Source organism: Vitis vinifera, chromosome 19 (assembly GCF_030704535.1).
Source record: "Vitis vinifera cultivar Pinot Noir 40024 chromosome 19, ASM3070453v1".
In the NCBI taxonomy this organism is placed as follows: domain Eukaryota; kingdom Viridiplantae; phylum Streptophyta; class Magnoliopsida; order Vitales; family Vitaceae; genus Vitis; species Vitis vinifera.
The window spans coordinates 12,292,838-12,312,775 of NC_081823.1; the positions used below are offsets into that span (position 1 = coordinate 12,292,838).

At 33.6% G+C, this 19,938-nt stretch overlaps 1 protein-coding gene across 4 annotated transcripts; it reads left to right on the top strand.

Annotated features, from left to right (window-relative positions):
- The first annotated feature begins 15,448 nt into the window (after positions 1-15,448).
- Positions 15,449-19,569, top strand: LOC100852799 (receptor-like serine/threonine-protein kinase SD1-7). Of its 4 annotated transcripts, none has more exons than XM_059735402.1 (8): positions 15,453-15,960; positions 16,032-17,230; positions 17,354-17,455; positions 17,712-17,914; positions 18,037-18,247; positions 18,371-18,605; positions 18,706-18,853; positions 19,096-19,569. In XM_059735402.1, the coding sequence occupies exons 2-8, from the start codon at positions 16,414-16,416 to the stop codon at positions 19,402-19,404; spliced, it is 2,025 nt and encodes a 674-aa protein (XP_059591385.1). In that variant the 5' UTR covers positions 15,453-15,960; positions 16,032-16,413; the 3' UTR covers positions 19,405-19,569. The 4 variants fall into 4 exon arrangements, with proteins under 4 accessions (XP_059591387.1, XP_059591385.1, XP_059591386.1 ...); XM_059735403.1 differs by having other exon boundaries at positions 15,453-15,935; XM_059735404.1 differs by having other exon boundaries at positions 15,449-17,230; positions 19,062-19,569.
- The last annotated feature ends 369 nt before the right edge of the window (positions 19,570-19,938 follow it).

The window sequence follows — 19,938 nt, forward strand, 5'->3', positions numbered from 1 at the left end:
TGGATAAATATTAGGAATTGTTATTTATTTAAGCTTCATATGTTAATTAGGACTTTTAGTCTAATAGGAATTAAAGTCCTATTACAAGTATGGTTAGCTTATTATAAATAGGCTTATTATTATGTTAAAAAGCATAATGCAATAAATTTATTTTTTTAGTAAAATATTATTAATACTGAAATGTGTGGGTTCCAACATAAGTATGAGAACTTAAACAAAACTAATCAAGCCTAAAATAGAACAAATAGTAAATTTAACTAAAAAAACTAGAACCCAAACTTGTTTGATAAAAGGGAAAAGCACTTACAAGGCAAGATAGGCATTGGGCACCTAAAATGTGAAATGCACTCTTACCACCAGGCACTGATGGACACTCAAAGAATAAATAGTAGAATTGGATTCGAACCCAAACCTCCTTTAAAAAAAAAGAGAATGTAAAGATGATTATGAAAAATTAGGTGTGGATTTTTTTTTTCCTAAATTTTTTTTATATATAGAAAATAGCTTATTTTTAGATTTCAGATAGTTTGTTTTTGTACTTTTTGTTAATATATAACTTATTTCTTAAATTTTTTATTAAAAAGAAAAAAATCAAAATATTTTACTTTTTCTGATTACTAAAATTAATTTATGGGCTTTAACACTATTAAACACTTTTTAGTTTTAAGTTCCGAATAAAATTAAGTCAAAAAAAGTAACACCACCTTAGAATTAAATTTGGTTGAAAAAATAAAACTCTTATATTTTAACTCCTACCCATAAGTGACTTTGTGTCGGCATACAAAGAAGAAATGTGGGCCTAATGGGGGATTTTTGATATTTTCCTTTTTTTTTTTTTTTTGTAATACAATATTTGTAAAAAAAAAATGTAGTTATATAAATAATTTTAAACAATGTTGTTCCCTAAGGAGACCTCCTTCGGTACAAAAAATGCATGTGGTATTCTTCCAATTATTAAATTGTATCTAGCGAAAAGGTCCAACGCATATTTGAAAAAAGGAGAATTCCCATTTAGAGTAGGCTACCAGTGATAATGACCTAAAAGGATCATCATATTTGCAAATTCTTATCAAGTCCTTTGAAAAATTAATCATTTTAGATACCATTTTTATTTTTTTTTGTCCTTTTCTTCTTTTTCTCATTTAATTTTACCTTTTTTTATTGTTTTCCTTTTATACTTTTGATTCGACTCATGGTAGCTTAGCTTTAAAGGCGTATCAACAAAATTTATACCTTGAATACTATTACTAAAGTAGCCAAGCTACTATAGCATAGTGGTTCTAGGATCGTTCACTGGGAAGGGTTTTCGCAAACACAAGTGATATTCAAATTAGAAATAGGTGATTTTCTTATGGATGTTAGCTTTAAAAGAAGATGTAAATGTTTTAGAAAGATTTAAACTAATCTAAGCTAACATTAAAGACTAAAATGAAAGGGTGTAAAAACAAGTTTCTCAAAGATAGGATAGCTATGCTCTGGCTCTTATGCAAATTGGAAATCTCAGGATAGGCTCCTCGCGTTGGGGTTGCAACTATGGTGATGCTTGCTTCCCGAACCGGTATGGATTTAGCAAATCAAGTTTTAATCCTTTAAAATGGCAAAACAGATGGTAGTGAATTTCATCAATGGTTATTCACCTTAGACTTCCTTTGAATGGCTCGTAAGAGATAACTAATGGTCTAAAGCCAAAAGCTTACCAAATATTGGCAACTCAAAGTTATTCCAGGTGATAAACTCACCTTTCAATGGCCATTGAAATTGGTTCTAACGGATTAATGCAAAACTTGGAATTGAAAACCTCACCTTCCAATAGCTCGTAGGAGATAACTAATGGATAGAAATCCAAAAGCTTATCAAGTATTGGCCGTTGGAAGTTGTCAAAAGGAAATAAAAACCAAACTTTGCATTAATGAACCATTAATGAAAAACGACTACCTTACCTTCCGGGTGCGAGAAATTTCCATGGGATTGCATCCAAGTCATCACATAACATCCATACTTTGAGAAACTAAAAGTTTTAGCCAATCATCCTCTGAGGAAAAGCCCTCAGAGGCTGTTTGGCTACTAAGAAAATAGAAATGGGGAAGAACAGGAGAAAAGAGAAAAAACAGAGCAAGGCTCTGTATATTCTATATATTGATCGATATTTTTTACAATGGATGCAAGGGAATATATATAGAGAAGTTTTTCCAACCTTCCTAGCTAAGAAATTACATGAGTGGTGGATTACAAGGAGAAGAATGGAAATTTATACAAAAATATCCAAAAGAAAAGATCTCGTGTGGAGTCGGCAGAAACAGGGGAAAATTCGCACCATGCAAGGGGGTGTGCGAATTCGGAAGGTGTTGTGCGAAAATTTCGCACACCCCTGGAGCAGTTGTCTTCCGAAGGCCATATCTTCCTCATTTCAGCTCCAAATCGTACACAGTTTGAAGCGTTGGATTCTTGACTTCCTGAGCTTTGAAATGGTATATAGCATGTAGAAAATGGACTTCGGGAAGTGCTCCAAAAGTTCCAAAGAAGACTGCAGCTGCTGTCCTCTGTTTTCCTCTTTGCTTCTTTTTGCTTCTCTTTGCTTCTCTTCTTTTGTTGGCTTGCTTTGATGTAGCTAAAAGCTTGCTTTAACTTGTCCAAGTAGCTCCTCCATCATTTGGCATGCTTGAATTGATTCATAAGCTGATAAAAACATGTAAACTTGCCACAAAATGGTTAAAACCAATTACTAAGGACCTTAATGAATTAATTGGGTTAAATGAATATGATTACTACTCAAAGGTGCTTAAAACCATTATAATTAGGTCTACAAAATAGCACTTTTTGGTAGTAATCAACTTTTTTACACATTATTATTAGGGAGAATTATCTTTTGGGGTTAGATGGGCTTCCAAATTAACAAAAGGTCCGTATAACTCTTCAAATTGAGTTGAAGGATATGAAATAGTAACAGACAAATATACCCTTTAAGAACACATATAAAATATTTTATAAAATTAAGTTAAATAATTTTTTTTAATAATTTTTTTTTCAAAAATGCTAAATTAAATAAAAATAGTTTTCAAAAATATTAAATTAAATAATTTTTTTTTCAAAAATATTAAATTAAATTAAAGTATTTAAAAAAAATATTAAATAAATTTATTTTTTAAAAATATTAAATTAAATAAATTTATTTTTACAAAATATTAAATTAAATAAATTTATTTTTACAAAATATTAAATTAAATAAAAGTATTTTAAAAAATATTAAATTACATAAAAGTATTTTTTTTAAATATTAAATTAAATAAAAGTATTTTTCAAAAATATTAATTTTTTTTCTCAAAATCAACAAAGGGCATTTTTGGAAATACTGAAGGATGATATCCTTCAACTCAATTTCCATACTTTCATTAGGTCTTGGACTCAATTTGAAGAGTTATATGGACCTTTTATTAATTTGGAGGCCCATCTACCCCCAAAACATAATTCTCCCTTATTATTAACTATTAATATTATTATTTATAATATTAATATTTTGAATTATTCATGTTATTTATTAAAATCATTCTTATTAATATTATCTATTTTTATGATTATTATTCATATTTTTAAAATAATAATTAGAAGAAAAAATAAAACAAAGAAAAGACAAAATAGAAAAAAGATAAAGTAGGGATATGTTTAACTTTAAAGTGAAACGTATAAAGGTATATTTGAATTTTTATATTTTGAGATATTTTGAAGAACTATCAAAGTTGATGACCCTTTAGGATCATTATCATTCATAGCCCACCCTATATGATAATTCTCCCTTTCAAAAATTGTAAATGGAATAACGGGCCAAACAATAGTATTATGGTATCGAAAACAACTTTTTCGTGTCATACCTCCAATGACCACAAGTGAGATTGTGATCAATCAAGACAATTACAATAAAATTTAACAACCGATTACTTTCAATTTTTTGATAATATTTATTTTATTGATTAAGAATTATAATTTAATAAAAAATGGGGTTGTTATTCACAACATCCCTTTTGCTAAACATAACACTTTTTTGTCATATTTTTTTTCACATATACCCTTTTAAATAAAGAACTCTCTCTAACCTTCTCTCAACATATTGAACCTAAATTCTAGTTGGTTAAGGTTGCGAATCACATACGAAATACAACGAATGATGAAATTTAATCATCTGATGAAAATTTTCAGATAAGATTTATAATTTTCATTTTTTATAAAGAAATATATATATTTATCTATATATATATATATATATATATATTTATCAAAAAAAAAAAAAATTGGCAACCTGGGTGGGGCTCCGGTGTCCTAGGAGGCAGCAGCAACAACAACGATTATGGTTTGGAGTAGGTATGGAAGTCGGCGACCATCGACAACAGTGGTTGGGCTAAATTTTTTGCTTATAATAATTATAAAAATCGAATTTTTATTATTATTTATAATAGTTACTAAATTACTTTTCGTTTATAATAGTTAGAAAATTCTTCATGACATAAATTTTTGCTTATAATAATTATAAAATTCTAATTCTTTTATTTGTTTATAATATTTACTAAATTATTAATTTTTTGTAAGAAAACATTATAGTAGCCACATAAATTATTAATTTAAACAAGATTTGTTTTTGCCAATTTTCACCAATTTTACTAATTTCAATGTTTTAATTTCTTTTTTTGAAAATTTTAACTAATTGCTTCATGTTTTAATTTTTTAAATGCTTTAACTTTGTCATGTACATTCTCATATAATTTGAATAATGTTATTGTCTTCATGATATAAATAGAATTTTTTATCTATTTTGTAGGATGAATATTTTGTGGAGGAATTTCCATCACAATTGATAGATTATGGCAAACATTTCACTATACATAAAAGATTCAAAGATCGAGAAGAGTTTATTGAAGAGGTTAAACAAATTGGAGAACAACAAAATATATTTGTGATTATTTGTCGTTCCACTAAAGCTGATGGTTCAGGAAGTGGCAAAGTATGGATAGGCTGCGAGAGATTCGAAGGCCATAGACCGCAACAAAACAGAAAAACCGATGTGGTGCCTAGAAATCGAACTAGGATGAAGAAGTGTCGTTGTCCCTTTATGTTGAAGGGTATTGAACATGATGATGGATATTGGACTTTAGTCATCATTAATGGCAACCACAATCACTACCTTGGAAAGTATCCTCACGGTCATTCATCGGTTGGTAAATTAAAGGAAGCAGAGTTCAAGATAGTAGCTACAATGACCGAAAGTCATGTTAAGCCACAACTTATTTTAAATCACCTCAAACAGGAGAATCCAAGCAACTTGAGTTGTGGGAAACATGTCTACAATGCCAGGCAAAAGCTTAAAGATTAGAAAAAGAATGGTCGTTCAGTGATGCAACAACTACCCAAATTGCTAATTGATCATGGTTATATCACCACTGGTATAGAGAAGATGCAGAAACTAACACAGTGAGTGATATATTATTTGCTCATCCAAAATCTATTCACTTGTTGAATGTTTATCCATATATTTTGATTATGGATAGTACTTGCAAGACTAACCGATACTTGATGCCCTTATTTGAAGTTGTTGGGGTTGCGCCAATAGGGAAAATTTTTACTGTTGCATTTGTATTTCTCAAAAATGAGAAAGAGGATAGCTACACATGGGAACTTGAGCATTTGAAGCTTTTAATTGATTCAGATGATTTCCCTAAAGTTATAGTTACTGACAGGGAATTGGCTTTAGTCAATGCATTGAAAAACATATTCCACAATTCTTATCATATTTTATGCAGACGTCATATCGGGAAAGATGTGGAAAAATATTTTACTAACTTGGTAAAGAATAAGGACATTGGAACTTCTTTTTCCCAAGGACGTTGGCATAAGGTGGTTGAAGCTCAAACCCAACAGGAATATGAGGATCGACTAGGGGAGATGAATGAGGCTTATTCACATATGTCCGGTTTGTTGAAATATGTGCATGAGACATGGCTTGGACCTTTCAAAGAGAGATTTGTTCGTGCATGGACGAATTGTGCATTACATATGGGTCATCTAACAACTAACAGGTATTTTATCTTTTTAATTTGTAATGTTTATTGATTAATTTCTATTGTCAATAATAGGGTGCAGGGAGAGTGCACATTCAGAGTTAAAGAGCTATTTAGGATCATCCATAGCAAGATTTGACTTGATATGGCTCAAAATTGACTCAATGATAAATCTGCAGCTTGAGGAAATTAAAAGAGAGTTGGAAAGGGCTCGAACTGTCTCTCTTCATATTATAGTGTTGCACTTATTTCGGAGGTTGAATGGCAATGTTACCCACAAAGCAATCCAATTGCTAGATGAAGAATGTTAACGAGCAGAAAAGGTGCGCAGTGATACCTTAGATTGCGGGTGTTATTTGAGGAAAACACATGGCCTTCCATGTGCGCATGAACTTTTTGCACTTATGCAGGATGGTAAAAGTATTGAGTTGTAAGATATTCACCCCTTTTGGAAAACACTTGATATGGAAGTTGTAAAAGATAGTGCTCCTGATTCTGATGAGGAAAATAAGTTGTTGCGGTCATTATTTGATAGAATGATCCAACAACCTCGTAATGTCAAGAGAAGATATATTGAAGAGTTGGGAAAAATTGTTCACCCTGAGTGGACAAATCTCAAGGAACCACTTGTACGACAAACTAAAGGTCGACCGAAAAAAATGCCACGAAGCGGGATCAATCTGCTTGGGAATATGCGGAAAAGAAGTATCCTGGAAAATCATGCAAGAAAAGGTCGTCATCTGGATCATTGCATGGTCGTCGACAATCAAGGTCAATTTCAAGCCATGTTAGAAAATTCCCATTCGTAAATGCAGTTCCAAAATTTGTTCTTCCATTTATTAATCATTACTACAATGTTAAGGCGGATGGAAATTGCGGGTACAGATCAATTGCTTATTTTATCTATTCTGATGAGGAGAAATGACGGCCCACTGTGAGAAGAGATTTGTTAAATGAGATGAATGGTTGATTAGGGTTATATGCAAATATATTCGGAGGGGAAGATCGTGCACAATCTAGTATTGTTTCACTTCAACATTGGGAAGGTGATGCAAATGAATCCAAATGAATGGATGTGACGGATACGTCATGGGTCATTGCCAACACATAATGCTGTATGTGTTTCTTTTTCTGCGTCACAAAATTTGACATACTTACCTTTGAACGCAACCAAAGATGTACAAGGTCTTACGAGAGTCATTACAATTGTTTATTTGGAGTCAGCTCGACACTTCATAGCGGTATAATTCTTTTATTTATTCTTATATTTACACACACGCAAATACATCCTAATTGTTGATATTGTAATTGTTGTGTTTTTTTATAGGTAAATATGGTTTCAGATTTTCCATTGCCAAGAATTCATCTCAGTTGGTATTCGTTTCATGATGTAAGTGTATTCAATTGGGATGAGCAATTTAAGCTGAGGTTAGAGGAGTGGCGTAAACAATTTGGAACAATTATAGTAGATTATGTCGACCTTGATTGAGTTCATGATTCAACACATTGAGAAGGTATTTAGTTGATTATATTTATTGACTTTTGAACATATGTAGGATTTAAGTCCTATTATGTTTTGACCTTTTTTTAGGCTCTTTGATTACATACTTTGTTTTATGAGTCTTTACTTCGCATACACAATAATTATTACATTGTTCATATTCTTAATCAATCTCTAATTATATGCAATATTTTTGTTTGGGTTACAAAAAAAATCATATTGAACACAATAAAAAATATTTTTTTAAAAAAAACCATTCCAATTAAATATTGTTTATTTTAAAATTTTAATAATAATTTTTATTTTAAAAAAAATGAGTTATGAATTTCACATTAAAACATTGAATATAATAAAATCATTTTACATAATATACTTTTGGTGAAAAAAATCATTTTATAATTTATTATTTAAAGAAATTATTTTGTTTTAAAATATAAGAAGAATATGAAAAACAATTGAGTGTGAAAAAATAAAAGAAATGAAAAGAAAAAAAAAACAAAGTTTATGTGGGGTGGGGGGTTGGGTGGGTAGAGATGAAAAGGAAGATAAAAATAAAAATAAATAAAAAAAAGAATGCTAAAATGTGGGGTGGAAAAATAAATAAATAAAAGGGTGCAATTGGAACGTGAGGTTGGGAAGGAGAGAGGGGGAAAGAATAAGGGAGGGTAGTTTAGGAATGTAAAATGTTGTATTAGTAAAAATGGTGTTGTGATTAGCAATTGGGATATAACCATAAAAATAAAAATGGAAAATCATCTATAAATAAATCAAAACAAAATATAAAAAGAAAATAATATTTTCATGGTTGATTAATTCCATGAGTTGGATGATAAAAGCATTAATATCGAGTTGGAGGCAAAACCAATAACCATCAGAAAATATTCTTCCATTGCTACCACACAATGCTGTAGAATTTTCCTAAGAGAGGTCAGTGGAAAAGAGACATGCAAGACGTGCAAGAATTTTCCTAGGAACTTCTTCTATTGCTTCCACACAGTGGAAATGAGACTTTGACTCACCAGTCGTTGGGCCTCAAGTCTGCCACAACCTGTTTTGGATGGCCATAAGATTATTGATGGGCTGCTTAAACGTTGCTTTGAGTTATGGTTAACATGAAAATATCAACCAGAAGGTGGTCTGCTAATCTTGTTTTCTTGCTTATTTATTCAGGTTTTCACTGGCAATTTGTTAATGCATTTACAAATACAATCTTACAAGGTCAATCGTTCACAAACTCTCTGATAAGGGAGAATAATTTGATTCTCCATAAGATTTGCTATATCCCAATTCGGTTCCATAAAATCCGAAAGTATAGTTGTAAATATATGTAGATATGTTTTCAATATTTGTATTTCAAACCTTTCCTATTTTATAGGATCACATTGTTGTTATTTATTCTATATATATTTGATGTTATCTCCTGCACACGACAAGGAGGATTTCAGTCATTATACATTGTTTCTTAAACATCTTTATGGTATTAGAGCAAAGTTTTTTTTCTTTACCATGGCTGATTTGACTTCTTTATCTCCTTCTCTTCCGCTTAACACAGTGGTGCATATGCTCACCATTAAACTGACTTCCTCAAATTACTTATTGTGGAAAAATCAATTTGTTCCACTATTAGCCAGTCAAGATTTGTTTGGCTATTTGGATGGTAGCATCGGGGCTCCCTCCGCCACAATTCTTACCGCTGATGGCACCACCAAGTCAAATCCAACGTACGCTTCTTGGCTACATACTGATCTGACGTTTCTTAGTTTACTCTATTCTTCTCTTACCGAGGAGTCTATGAGTGAAGTATTGGGTTTACGTCATTCTCATGAGGCTTGCTGCGCTCTTGAAGTCTCATTCTTACATCGGTCGAAGACTTGTGAATTGCAACTCAAGGATGAACTCCAACTGATGCAACGCGGCTCTCAGTCCATTGTCGAGTTTTCCCATACCTTCAAAGGTCTTTGTGATCAATTGGCTGTGATCGGTCGTCCCATTGACGACACAGATAAAGTTCACTGGTATTTGCGAGCATTAGGGCCCGACTACAAGATCTTCTCCACCACCATGATGTCACAGCTTCCGCTACCCTCATTTACCGAGATTGTTTCAAAAACTTTGAGTCATGAGATTTTTGAAAGGTTGGTTTCCCACTCGTCTTCTAACTCTACTTATTATGTGCAGCAAACTTCCAAATCTGTAGGGGCTAAGAAATGGAAGAATGGGCCTCCCCCTTCATCTAGATCTTTTGCACATTCGAAGTCATCATCCACCGTTCACTGCCAGTTGTGTGACAATGATGGACACCGAGCCAAACGTTGCTGGAGCTTCTTAAAACTCAAGAAGAAGCAGTCAGCTAATATTGCTGAAGTTTTTTCAACCTACTCGATTCAAGACCTTAATGACTCTGAATGGTTTCTTGATTCTGGTGCAACGTCCCATATGATAAGTGACACTGAGGTTGTGGATCAACCAGCTCTCTACTCTAGTAATGAACATGTCATGGTTGGAAATGGTCAGTCTTTAGCAATTTCTCATACTAGTTCCATTTCATCTATTATTCCGTCTAGTTCTCTTCTTTTATCAAATGTCTTAGTTGTTCCTAGCATTAAGAAAAATCTTATTTTGATTAGTCAACTTACTACAGACAATAATTGTCTTGTTACCTTCTCTTCCTCTGGTTTTATCATATAGGATCAGGTCACAAGAATCGTACTGGGAGTCGAAAGATGTGAAAATGGTTTCTATGTGTTGGATCGTTGTCATCATGCCCTTATGTCCACCACTTCTCCTTCACCGCGAGCCTCTGTTCGTTTATGGCATGCTCGCCTTGGTCATCCCAATTATCGTACTGTCTCTTCTCTTTCTAGATTAGGATATATTTCTTGTAGTAATAAATTGGTGATCATTGATTCTGAAATTTGTGTTGGTTGTAGACTTAGCAAAAGCCATTGTTTACCTTTTTCTCTAAATGATGAACGTTGTGCCATGCCTTTTGATCGCTTACACTATGATTTATGGGGTCTGTCACCAGTTCTCTCTTTTACTGGATATAGATACTATGTGGTATTCATTGATGATTGTACTAGATTTAGTTGGATATTCCCTTTAAAACAAAAATCTGATTATTTTGATACCTTCATCCATTTACAACGTTATATTGAGACTCAATTTTCATCCAAAATAAAATCCTTTCAATGTGATGGTGGAATCGAATTTACAAATAATAAATTTCGATCTCACTTGCAATCTTGTGGCATTGTTCTCCGTTTGGCATGCCCCTACACTCCTAGTCAAAACGGCATTACCAAACGTAAGCATCACTATGTCACATAAATGGGTCTTACCCTTATGTTCCATGCACGTGTGCCGCTCTCTTTGTGAGTTGAGGCCTTCCCAACTGCTGTCTTTCTCATTAATCGACTCCCGTCACCATTACTTGATGGCAAAACTCCTTATGAGCTCTTGTTTAGTAAGCAACCAGATTACTCTATGCTTCGGACTTTTGGGTGTGTTTGCTTCCCTTATTTGAAAGATTACTCACCAAATAAATTGTCTCCAAAATCTACTTCTTGTATCTTTTTAGGTTACAGTACACTTCATAAAGGATTTTGATGCCTTGATCAAACGACACATCGTGTCTATGTTTCTCGACATGTGCAGGCTTGTGAAAATACTTTTCCTTATCATGGTGATTCTATACAAAATTTACAAACCAACATTGACTATACCCATTTTTCTGAATGTTCAGACTATGTGTCTAGTTTTTCTCATTCATTTTTTAGTTCACCATGTTTGCCTTGCAGTGATTCTCCACACCTGTCCTCATATCCTCCCCCTGATCTGCAAGGTCCTATTTCTGTGGAACCCCTCTCGGATTCTACAGCTTTAGACTCAACTTTCCCACTACCAGTGTCTTCCATTCCTCGTGTGACCACTTCCAGCCACCCGATGATTACCAATGGAAAAGACGGTATATTCAAACCACGATTATATCATGCTATGAATGTTTTGTCTTCTTTTCAAACTTTTCAAGCACTTCTTGCTCTCAAAGAACCTCGGGGTTTTAAGTCTGCTACAAAACACCCTGAATGGCTCTTGGCTATGGATGATGAGATTCAAGATTTGAAGACAAATGATACATGGGTTCTTGTACCTCGTCCTAACAATCACAATGTAGTAGGCTGTCGCTGGATTTTTGAAACCAAACTTCGATCAGATGGGTCCATTGAGCGTCACAAGGCACGTCTCGTGGCTCAAGGATTTTCTCAGATTCATAGTCTTGAATTTGGTGACACATTTATTCCTGTAGTGCGCCCTGCTATAGTTAGAATTATTTTGTCATTGGCTGTTACTTCTGGATGGCGTTTACATCAGCTAGATGTAAAAAATGCCTTTCTACATGGTTTTCTCAATGAAGAGGTGTATATGGAACAACCGCCTGGTTACATAGATCCACAGTTCCCTCAGCATGTTTGTCGCCTAAAGAGGGCTCTTTATGGGTTGAAACAAGCCCCTCGAGCTTGGTTTCATCATTTTAGCTCTTTTTTGCTCAAACTTGGATTTCTTTCCGGTCAGGTTGATTCTTCATTATTTGTCTATCACTCCTCAGTTGGAACTGTTTATTTACTTCTTTATGTTGATGACATGGTCATGACTAGAAGTAATTCTTCTATGGTTCAAACCCTCATTACTTGACTTTCCAAGGAATTCTCCATAGGGATTTGGGTGATCTTCATTATTTCCTCAACGTTGAAGTGCAAGCTAATGAGAAGGGTTTGTTTTTCACAACATGCTTTTTTCTGCGTATACATTTGTAATCATGCAGTTATTAAATGAATTGTTATAATAATGAATCTAGTGGCTATATGTCCCCAGAGTATGTTTTGTGAGGTCTCTTTTCAACTAAATCTAATGTTTTTAGCTTCGGGGTCTTGTTACTAGAGATTCTAAGTGGCAAGAAGATTACCAAATTTTATCATAGTGACTCACTCAATCTTCTTGGATATGTAAGTAACACAATTTTCCTCTTATGTACCTAAAGTTATCATGTTTACTACTATATTTCAAGCTTGAAGTTAGATCCTTGAATGCAATTGACCAAATTAGGACTATATATCTTTCTTTTTTTGGGGAATTGTTCATCAAAGTATAATTTTTTTTCCTTTAGGCACGAGACCTGTGGAAAAACAACAGAGGACAAGAGTTGATTGATCCAGTACTAAATGAGATATCTTGAAGACATATTCTGTTAAGGTACATCAATGTAGCCCTTCTTTGTGTTCAAGAAAGTACAAATGATAGGCCCACCATGTCCGATGTTGTCTCCATGCTTGGCAAGGAAAATGTACTTTTATCTTCTCCAAATGAGCTGGCCTTCTCAAATCTATCGAGTATGAAACGACATGCATCTCAAGATAGGCTTGAAATTTGTTCCTTAAATGATGTAACACTTTCAAGCGTGGGAGCATGATAAGTGTTCTAAATTTCAGATTGCATATGCTTAAATGTCTTCAGCATATTGTCTAGTATTATATCGGCCATCAAGTTGATTGTTGATGTACTGAACGTGTGAACTTTTGTATGTATTTTTCTTTCAATGTAATTCAATAATGTGCTTAATTTTACTCAATCCTCAAGGATTCAAACCTGTATCTCATCTTCCCATCTGTAATTGCTACTGAATTTGCTTTTATGCATTTCCAATCCAGAGTGTACAGTCGTTAGAGCTCATTGCAAATATTCAACTAGTACTAGGAAAGATGAGCTTTTGCGCATGCTACAGCTAAGCATAAGTACTAATTAACATATAGGCAAAAGGGAAAGTGAGGAAGGAAAGCAGCTATAGATTTCTTTGCCTTTTAAGCTGTGATATCATCTAACATTTTTTTAAGGGAAGAAATATTATAATTGAAGGTTTACGTTGAGTACTCGTAAAACCTTCTTTTCTTATTGGACATGGTTTCAATAAAATCCATTTGGTTGTCAAGAAATCTGAGGGAGTTGAGGATGTGGATGAGGAATTTGAAGTCTACCCTCGTCCCTATAGCTTAAAATGAAAAGGCATAGTTACAAACTAAGCTTACATCGTGGCAGAAACGTTTATATTCCTTAGTGGGGCTTGTAGTAGGAGATCGACCCAGAAGCCAACCAGAAAAGACATGCATCTATCGTTCAAATGATTTTCTAAACTTATTAAATTGATTTTCAAGAACTTGATAAATACCTCATTTCTATAATAAGGTGATTTCAAACGTTAGAAAACAGTGAAGGAAAATGTGAAATCACTCTACCACCAAGCATAGATGGACACTCAAGAATAAATAGTAGAGTTGGATTTTAACACAAACCTCTTTTAAAGAAGAGAATGTAAAGATGATTATGAAAAATTAGGTGTTGTTTGTTTTTAAAAAATTTTTTATAGAAAAAATATTTTTGTTTTAGATTTCAAATAGTTTGTTATTGTACATTTTGTTAATATATTACTTATTTCTTAAATTTTTTATTATAAAAAAAGATATTTGACTTTTTCTGGATGCTAAAAGTAATTTATAGGTTTTTTTTACTTCTTAAATATTTAATAAAAATAAAATATTTTAAAAAATAACTTAATAGTTAACATTATTAAATACTATTTAGTTTTAAATTCAAATTAAATTAAGGAAAAAAAAAGTAAAACCACCTTAATATTAAATTTGGTTGAAAAAATAAATCTCTTATGTTTTTCCTCCACCCATAAGTGACTTTGTGCTAGCGTACAAAGAAGTAATGTGGGCCTAATGGGGGATTTTTGATATTTTCCTTTTTTTTTAATAAGATATTTGTAAAAAAGTTGTAGTTATATAAATGATTTTAAACAATGTTGTATCCTAAGGGGACCTCCTTCCATACAAAAAATGCATGTGGTATTCTTCAAATTATTAAATTGTATCTAGCGAAAAGGTCGAATGTGAATTTGAAAAAAAGGAGAATTCCCATTTAGGGTGAGCTAACACTGATAATGACCCAAAAGGGTCACCATGTTTACAAATTCCTATCAAGACCTTTGAAAAGTTGATAATTTCATAATTCTAATTTTACCTTTTTTTTTCTTTTTTTTTTTTTCATTTTTCCTATTATTCTCATTTAATTTTACCTTTTTTATTGTTTTTCTTTTATACTTCTTTACACATTATTATTATTAATGTTAATATTATTATTTATAATATTAATATTTTGAATTATTCATGTTATTTATTAATATCATTCTTACTAATATTATTTATTTTTATGATTATTATTCATATTTTAAAAATAATAATTAAAAAAATAAAATAAAATAAAGAAAAGACAAAATAGGGAAAAGGCAAAGTAAGGATATGTTTGACTTTAAAATAAAGGACCTAAGGGTATGTTTGAGTTTTTATATTTTGAAGCACATGAAAGATTATCAAGTTGATGACTCATTATCAATAGAGCCCACCATCTTTGGTGATTCTCCTTTTGAAAAATGATAAATGAACAAACAGGTCAAACATTAGTAGTATGGAGCCCACCATCTTTGCTAATTCTCCGTTTGAAAAATGGTAAATGAACAAACGGGTCAAACATTAATACCGAGAACAACTCTTCCGTGTCATACCTCTCCAATTATAATAAAGTAGCATCCGGTCAATTTCAATTTTTTGACCATATTTATTTTATTGAATTAGAATTATAATTTAATAAAAATGATAAGAATTATAACAACCAATTCTATTATTTAAAGATAAATTGTCTAAATAAGATTAAAAATTAAAAATTAATCCATCTAACAACAAATTTAAAATGGATTTATATATCATAAAATATCATGACCGAAGAAACCAATAACCATAAAAATAAAAGTAGAAAAATCATCTATAAACAAATCAAAGAAAAAAAAAGAAAACAAAATTTTTATGTTTGATTAACTCTGAGTTGGATATCTTCCACGACAGCTGCAATGATGAATGTAAAGAGAAAGAATGGAAGAAGAGAGACAAAATGAAGTATCAAGGAAAGTGAGGGCCGGTTATATATATATATATATATATTTTCAATTTTAAGATGCATGGTGAAGATCTCATCTTGCACATCCATTGGCGCAAGATATTCATCAATTGCTACACAGTGCTGTAGAATTTTCCTAAGGGAGGCCAGTGTAAAGGAGACCTGCAAGATGTTCTTCTATTGCTACCACACAGTGGAGTAGAATTGATATTCTTCGATTGCTACCACACAGTGGTGTAGAATTTTCCTAGAAGAAATATTGAAAAGGAGGTCAGTGGAAAGGAGATTTCGACTCATCAGTCGCTGGGCCACAGGTCTGCCACTGCCTGTTTTGGATGGCCATAAGATTATTGATGGGCTGCTTAAACGCTGCTTATGAGTTATGGGTAACATGAAAATTTCAACAAGAAGGTGGTCTGCTAATCTCGTTTTCTTGATTATTTCTTCAGGTTTTCACTGGAAATTTGTTGATGCCTTTACAGATACAATCTTACAAGGTCAATCACTCACAACCTCTCAGACCATTATATCTGCTGCTGGTAACTTTGAATTAGGATTCTTTTCTCCTGGAAAGTCCACAAAATATTATGTGGGGATATGGTACAAGAAATTCTCAGAGCAAACCATTGTGTGGGTAGCTAACCGAGATTATTCATTCATAAATCCATCCGTGGTTCTTACTGTCAGCACAGATGGCAACCTCGAGATTTTGGAGGGGAAGATTTCGTACAAGGTGACAAGCATATCATCAAACAGCAACACTAGTGCCACCCTGTTGGATTCTGGAAATCTTGTTTTGAGAAATAAGAGTCAGATGTCTTATGGGAGAGCTTTGACTATCCATCGGACACGCTCCTGCCCGGAATGAAACTTGGATATGACAAAAGGGCTGGAAAAACATGGTCATTGGTGTCATGGAAGAGCAGAGAAGATCCCAGTCCAGGAGCTTTCTCCATAGAACACGACGCGAATGAAAGTAGCCAGATTTTTAACCTGCAAGGACCCAAAATGTATTGGACTAGTGGGGTGTGGGATGGGCAGATTTTCAGCCAGGTTCCTGAGATGCGTTTCATCTACATGTACAAGTACAATACATCCTTTAATGAGAATGAAAGCTATTTTTCTTACTCTCTTCATAATCCCTCCATTCTGAGCAGAGTGGTGCTAGATGTGTCAGGCCAGGTTAGGCGTCTGAATTGTCATGAAGGCACACATGAATGGGATTTATATTGGCTTCAACCAAAAACACAGTGTGAGGTTTATGCTTACTGTGGGCCTTTCGGAACCTGCACTCGGGATTCTGTTGAATTTTGTGAATGCTTGCCAGGTTTTGAACCTCGCTTCCCTGAAGACTGGAATCTGCAAGACAGATCTGGAGGGTGTGTGAGGAAAGCAGATTTGCAGTGTGTCAATGAAAGCCATGCTAATGGGGAGCGAGACCAGTTTCGTTTGGTGTCTAACGTGAGACTGCCCAAGTATCCAGTAACAATACAAGCAAGGAGTGCTATGGAGTGCGAATCAATTTGCCTGAATAGCTGCCCTTGCTCCGCTTATGCTTATGAGGGAGAGGAGTGTAGAATATGGGGTGGAGATCTTGTAAACGTGGAGCAGCTACCAGATGGTGACAGTAATGGTAGAAGTTTCTATATCAAACTTGCTGCCTCTGAGCTAAATAAGAGAGGTAAGAAAACAGAGTCATAGTTGTTATTGTAGGAGGACATAAAGCATATGGGTCTTGTTTTATTTTCAATATAAAATGGCCATCGATTCAACTAAATTTAATATGATATATTTCGTTCTACAGTTTCAAGCAGCGAGTGGAAGGTATGGCTAATTGTTACACTGGCCATATCTTTAACTTCAGCCTTTGTCATTTATGGGATATGGGGAAGGTTCCGAAGAAAAGGTCAGTATTTCTCATGGACATACAGATGGCCAAGCAATTCAACAATTTTTAGTTTCCATCTACAAATACAAAACCAGTTCTTTTCTGAAATGAGTTCATTACCACTGTTATTAAATAATTAAGGTAACATTAGGATTTCATGTTCTGATTACATGTGAGTGTGTATGTGGAATCCAATGTGAGAAATAATTTATTCCCATGCCAGAATTCCTACATTCTTATGATATTTAATGTCTGTTTGTTATTTACCAAGCAGGGGAAGATTTGTTACTATTTGATTTCGGTAACAGCTCAGAAGATACCAGCTGCTATGAGCTTGGCGAGACAAATAGACTTTGGAGGGGCGAGAAGAAGGAAGTTGATTTGCCCATGTTCAGTTTTGCGAGTGTATCTGCTTCTACAAATAACTTCTGTAATGAAAATAAACTAGGAGAGGGCGGTTTTGGATCTGTTTACAAGGTGAGATTACAACCCCTGACAATAATGTTCTACAATCTATCTTGGAATGTAAAGGCCCACTTGATATATACCAAATTTCTTTTACTTGGTGTAATTGTACTCAGTTGAAATTCCCATGACAGGGAAAGTCACAAAGAAGATATGAAGTAGCTGTGAAAAGGCTCTCAAAAAGATCTAAACAGGGATGGGAGGAGTTAAAAAATGAAGCCATGCTTATAGCCAAGCTGCAACACAAGAATCTTGTGAAAGTTTTGGGATACTGCATCGAGCGGGATGAGAAGATATTGATTTACGAGTATATGTCCAACAAAAGCTTGGATTTCTTCCTCTTTGGTTTGTAACTTCCACATACATATACTTCCGACTACTGTATATTCAATGAGAAAACTTTACACATTCATCATTCTTCACCACTTATTTGCTAACATCTATTTATTTGGTGTAAAATGGAGATAGATCCTACAAAACATGGGATTCTGAATTGGAAGACATGGGTTCACATCATTGAAGGGGTTGCTCAGGGACTTCTTTATCTGCATCAGTACTCCAGAATGAGGATTATTCATCGAGATTTGAAGGCTAGCAACATTCTTCTAGATAAGGATATGAATCCTAAAATATCAGATTTTGGAATGGCAAGAATATTTGGAGGCAACGAACCAAAAGCAACAAATCATATAGTTGGGACTTAGTAAGTGAAACCTGACAAATTATAAAATATGTGAATGTTCATACAACATTTGAAATCATGCAGCTACTGAATGATTTTTCTCATTAATAATCAAATCCAGTGGCTATATGTCTCCTGAGTATGCTTTGGAAGGTCTTTTCTCCACTAAATCTGATGTCTTTAGCTTTGGGGTCTTGTTAATGGAGATTTTGAGTGGCAAGAAGAATACTGGATTTTACCAAACCGACTCGCTCAATCTTCTTGGATATGTGAGTAACACAATATTTATTCACTTACATAACTATTTATGATGTTTTGATATGCTAATTCCTAGTTTTCAATTCCCTTGTCATATTACCTATCCGGTTGTCTTGGGATACTGGTAAATTTTCACATTTATGTCTTCAACTCAGTTTCAAGGCTTATTTTATATTGTTGGCTGATATAAAAAGGACTTTATTATCTTTTACTTTTTAGGAATTTGCATCAATGGATAATTTTCTTCATTTAGGCATGGGATCTGTGGAAAGACAGCAGGGGGCAGGAGTTGATGGATCCAGGGTTGGAAGAGACTTCGCCAACACACATTTTGTTGAGGTACATCAATGTAGGCCTTCTTTGTGTTCAAGAAAGTGCAGATGACAGGCCTACCATGTCTGATGTTGTCTCAATGCTTGGCAATGAAAGTGTACGTTTACCTTCTCCAAAACAACCGGCATTTTCAAATCTGAGAAGTGGGGTGGAACCACATATATCCCAAAACAGGCCTGGAATTTATTCCTTAAATGGTGTGACACTTTCAGTTATGGAAGCACGATAATGGTTCAGAACTTAATAAATAATATGCTTAAATTTCAGCATATTGTCTTGTATTGTTCTGGGTGAATTCATAGCTCATATACTAAAATGGACAAGTGACCTTATGTGTGAATTTTTCTTCCAAAACAGTTTAATAATCATCTTGTACTCAATCCCTATGGATTCAGACTTGTGTCTCATCTTTCAATCTGGAATTGCTACTAAATTTGACTTTATCCGGTCAAATTTGGATTTAATTTGAAAATGATCTGTTCCATTGTTGATCCAAAGAGTAAAATACAACTTTTTTCATTGCTTAGTAGCTAAGAAAAGGTGCCACTGGGGCCAATCCAACTATAGAGAATCAACCACCCACCTTCCACTTCCTCTCTTATGGATGTTTCTGAATGCCCTGGCATATGTATATCATTTCCATATAAACCACCAATTTGGTCTAGGATCAGTTTCATCGAGTATTTCAGGAGACAACATAAAACAAGTCAAAAAGTAGATAATTACGAACTAATTGGCCATCCAGCACAGAAAATCCATCTCC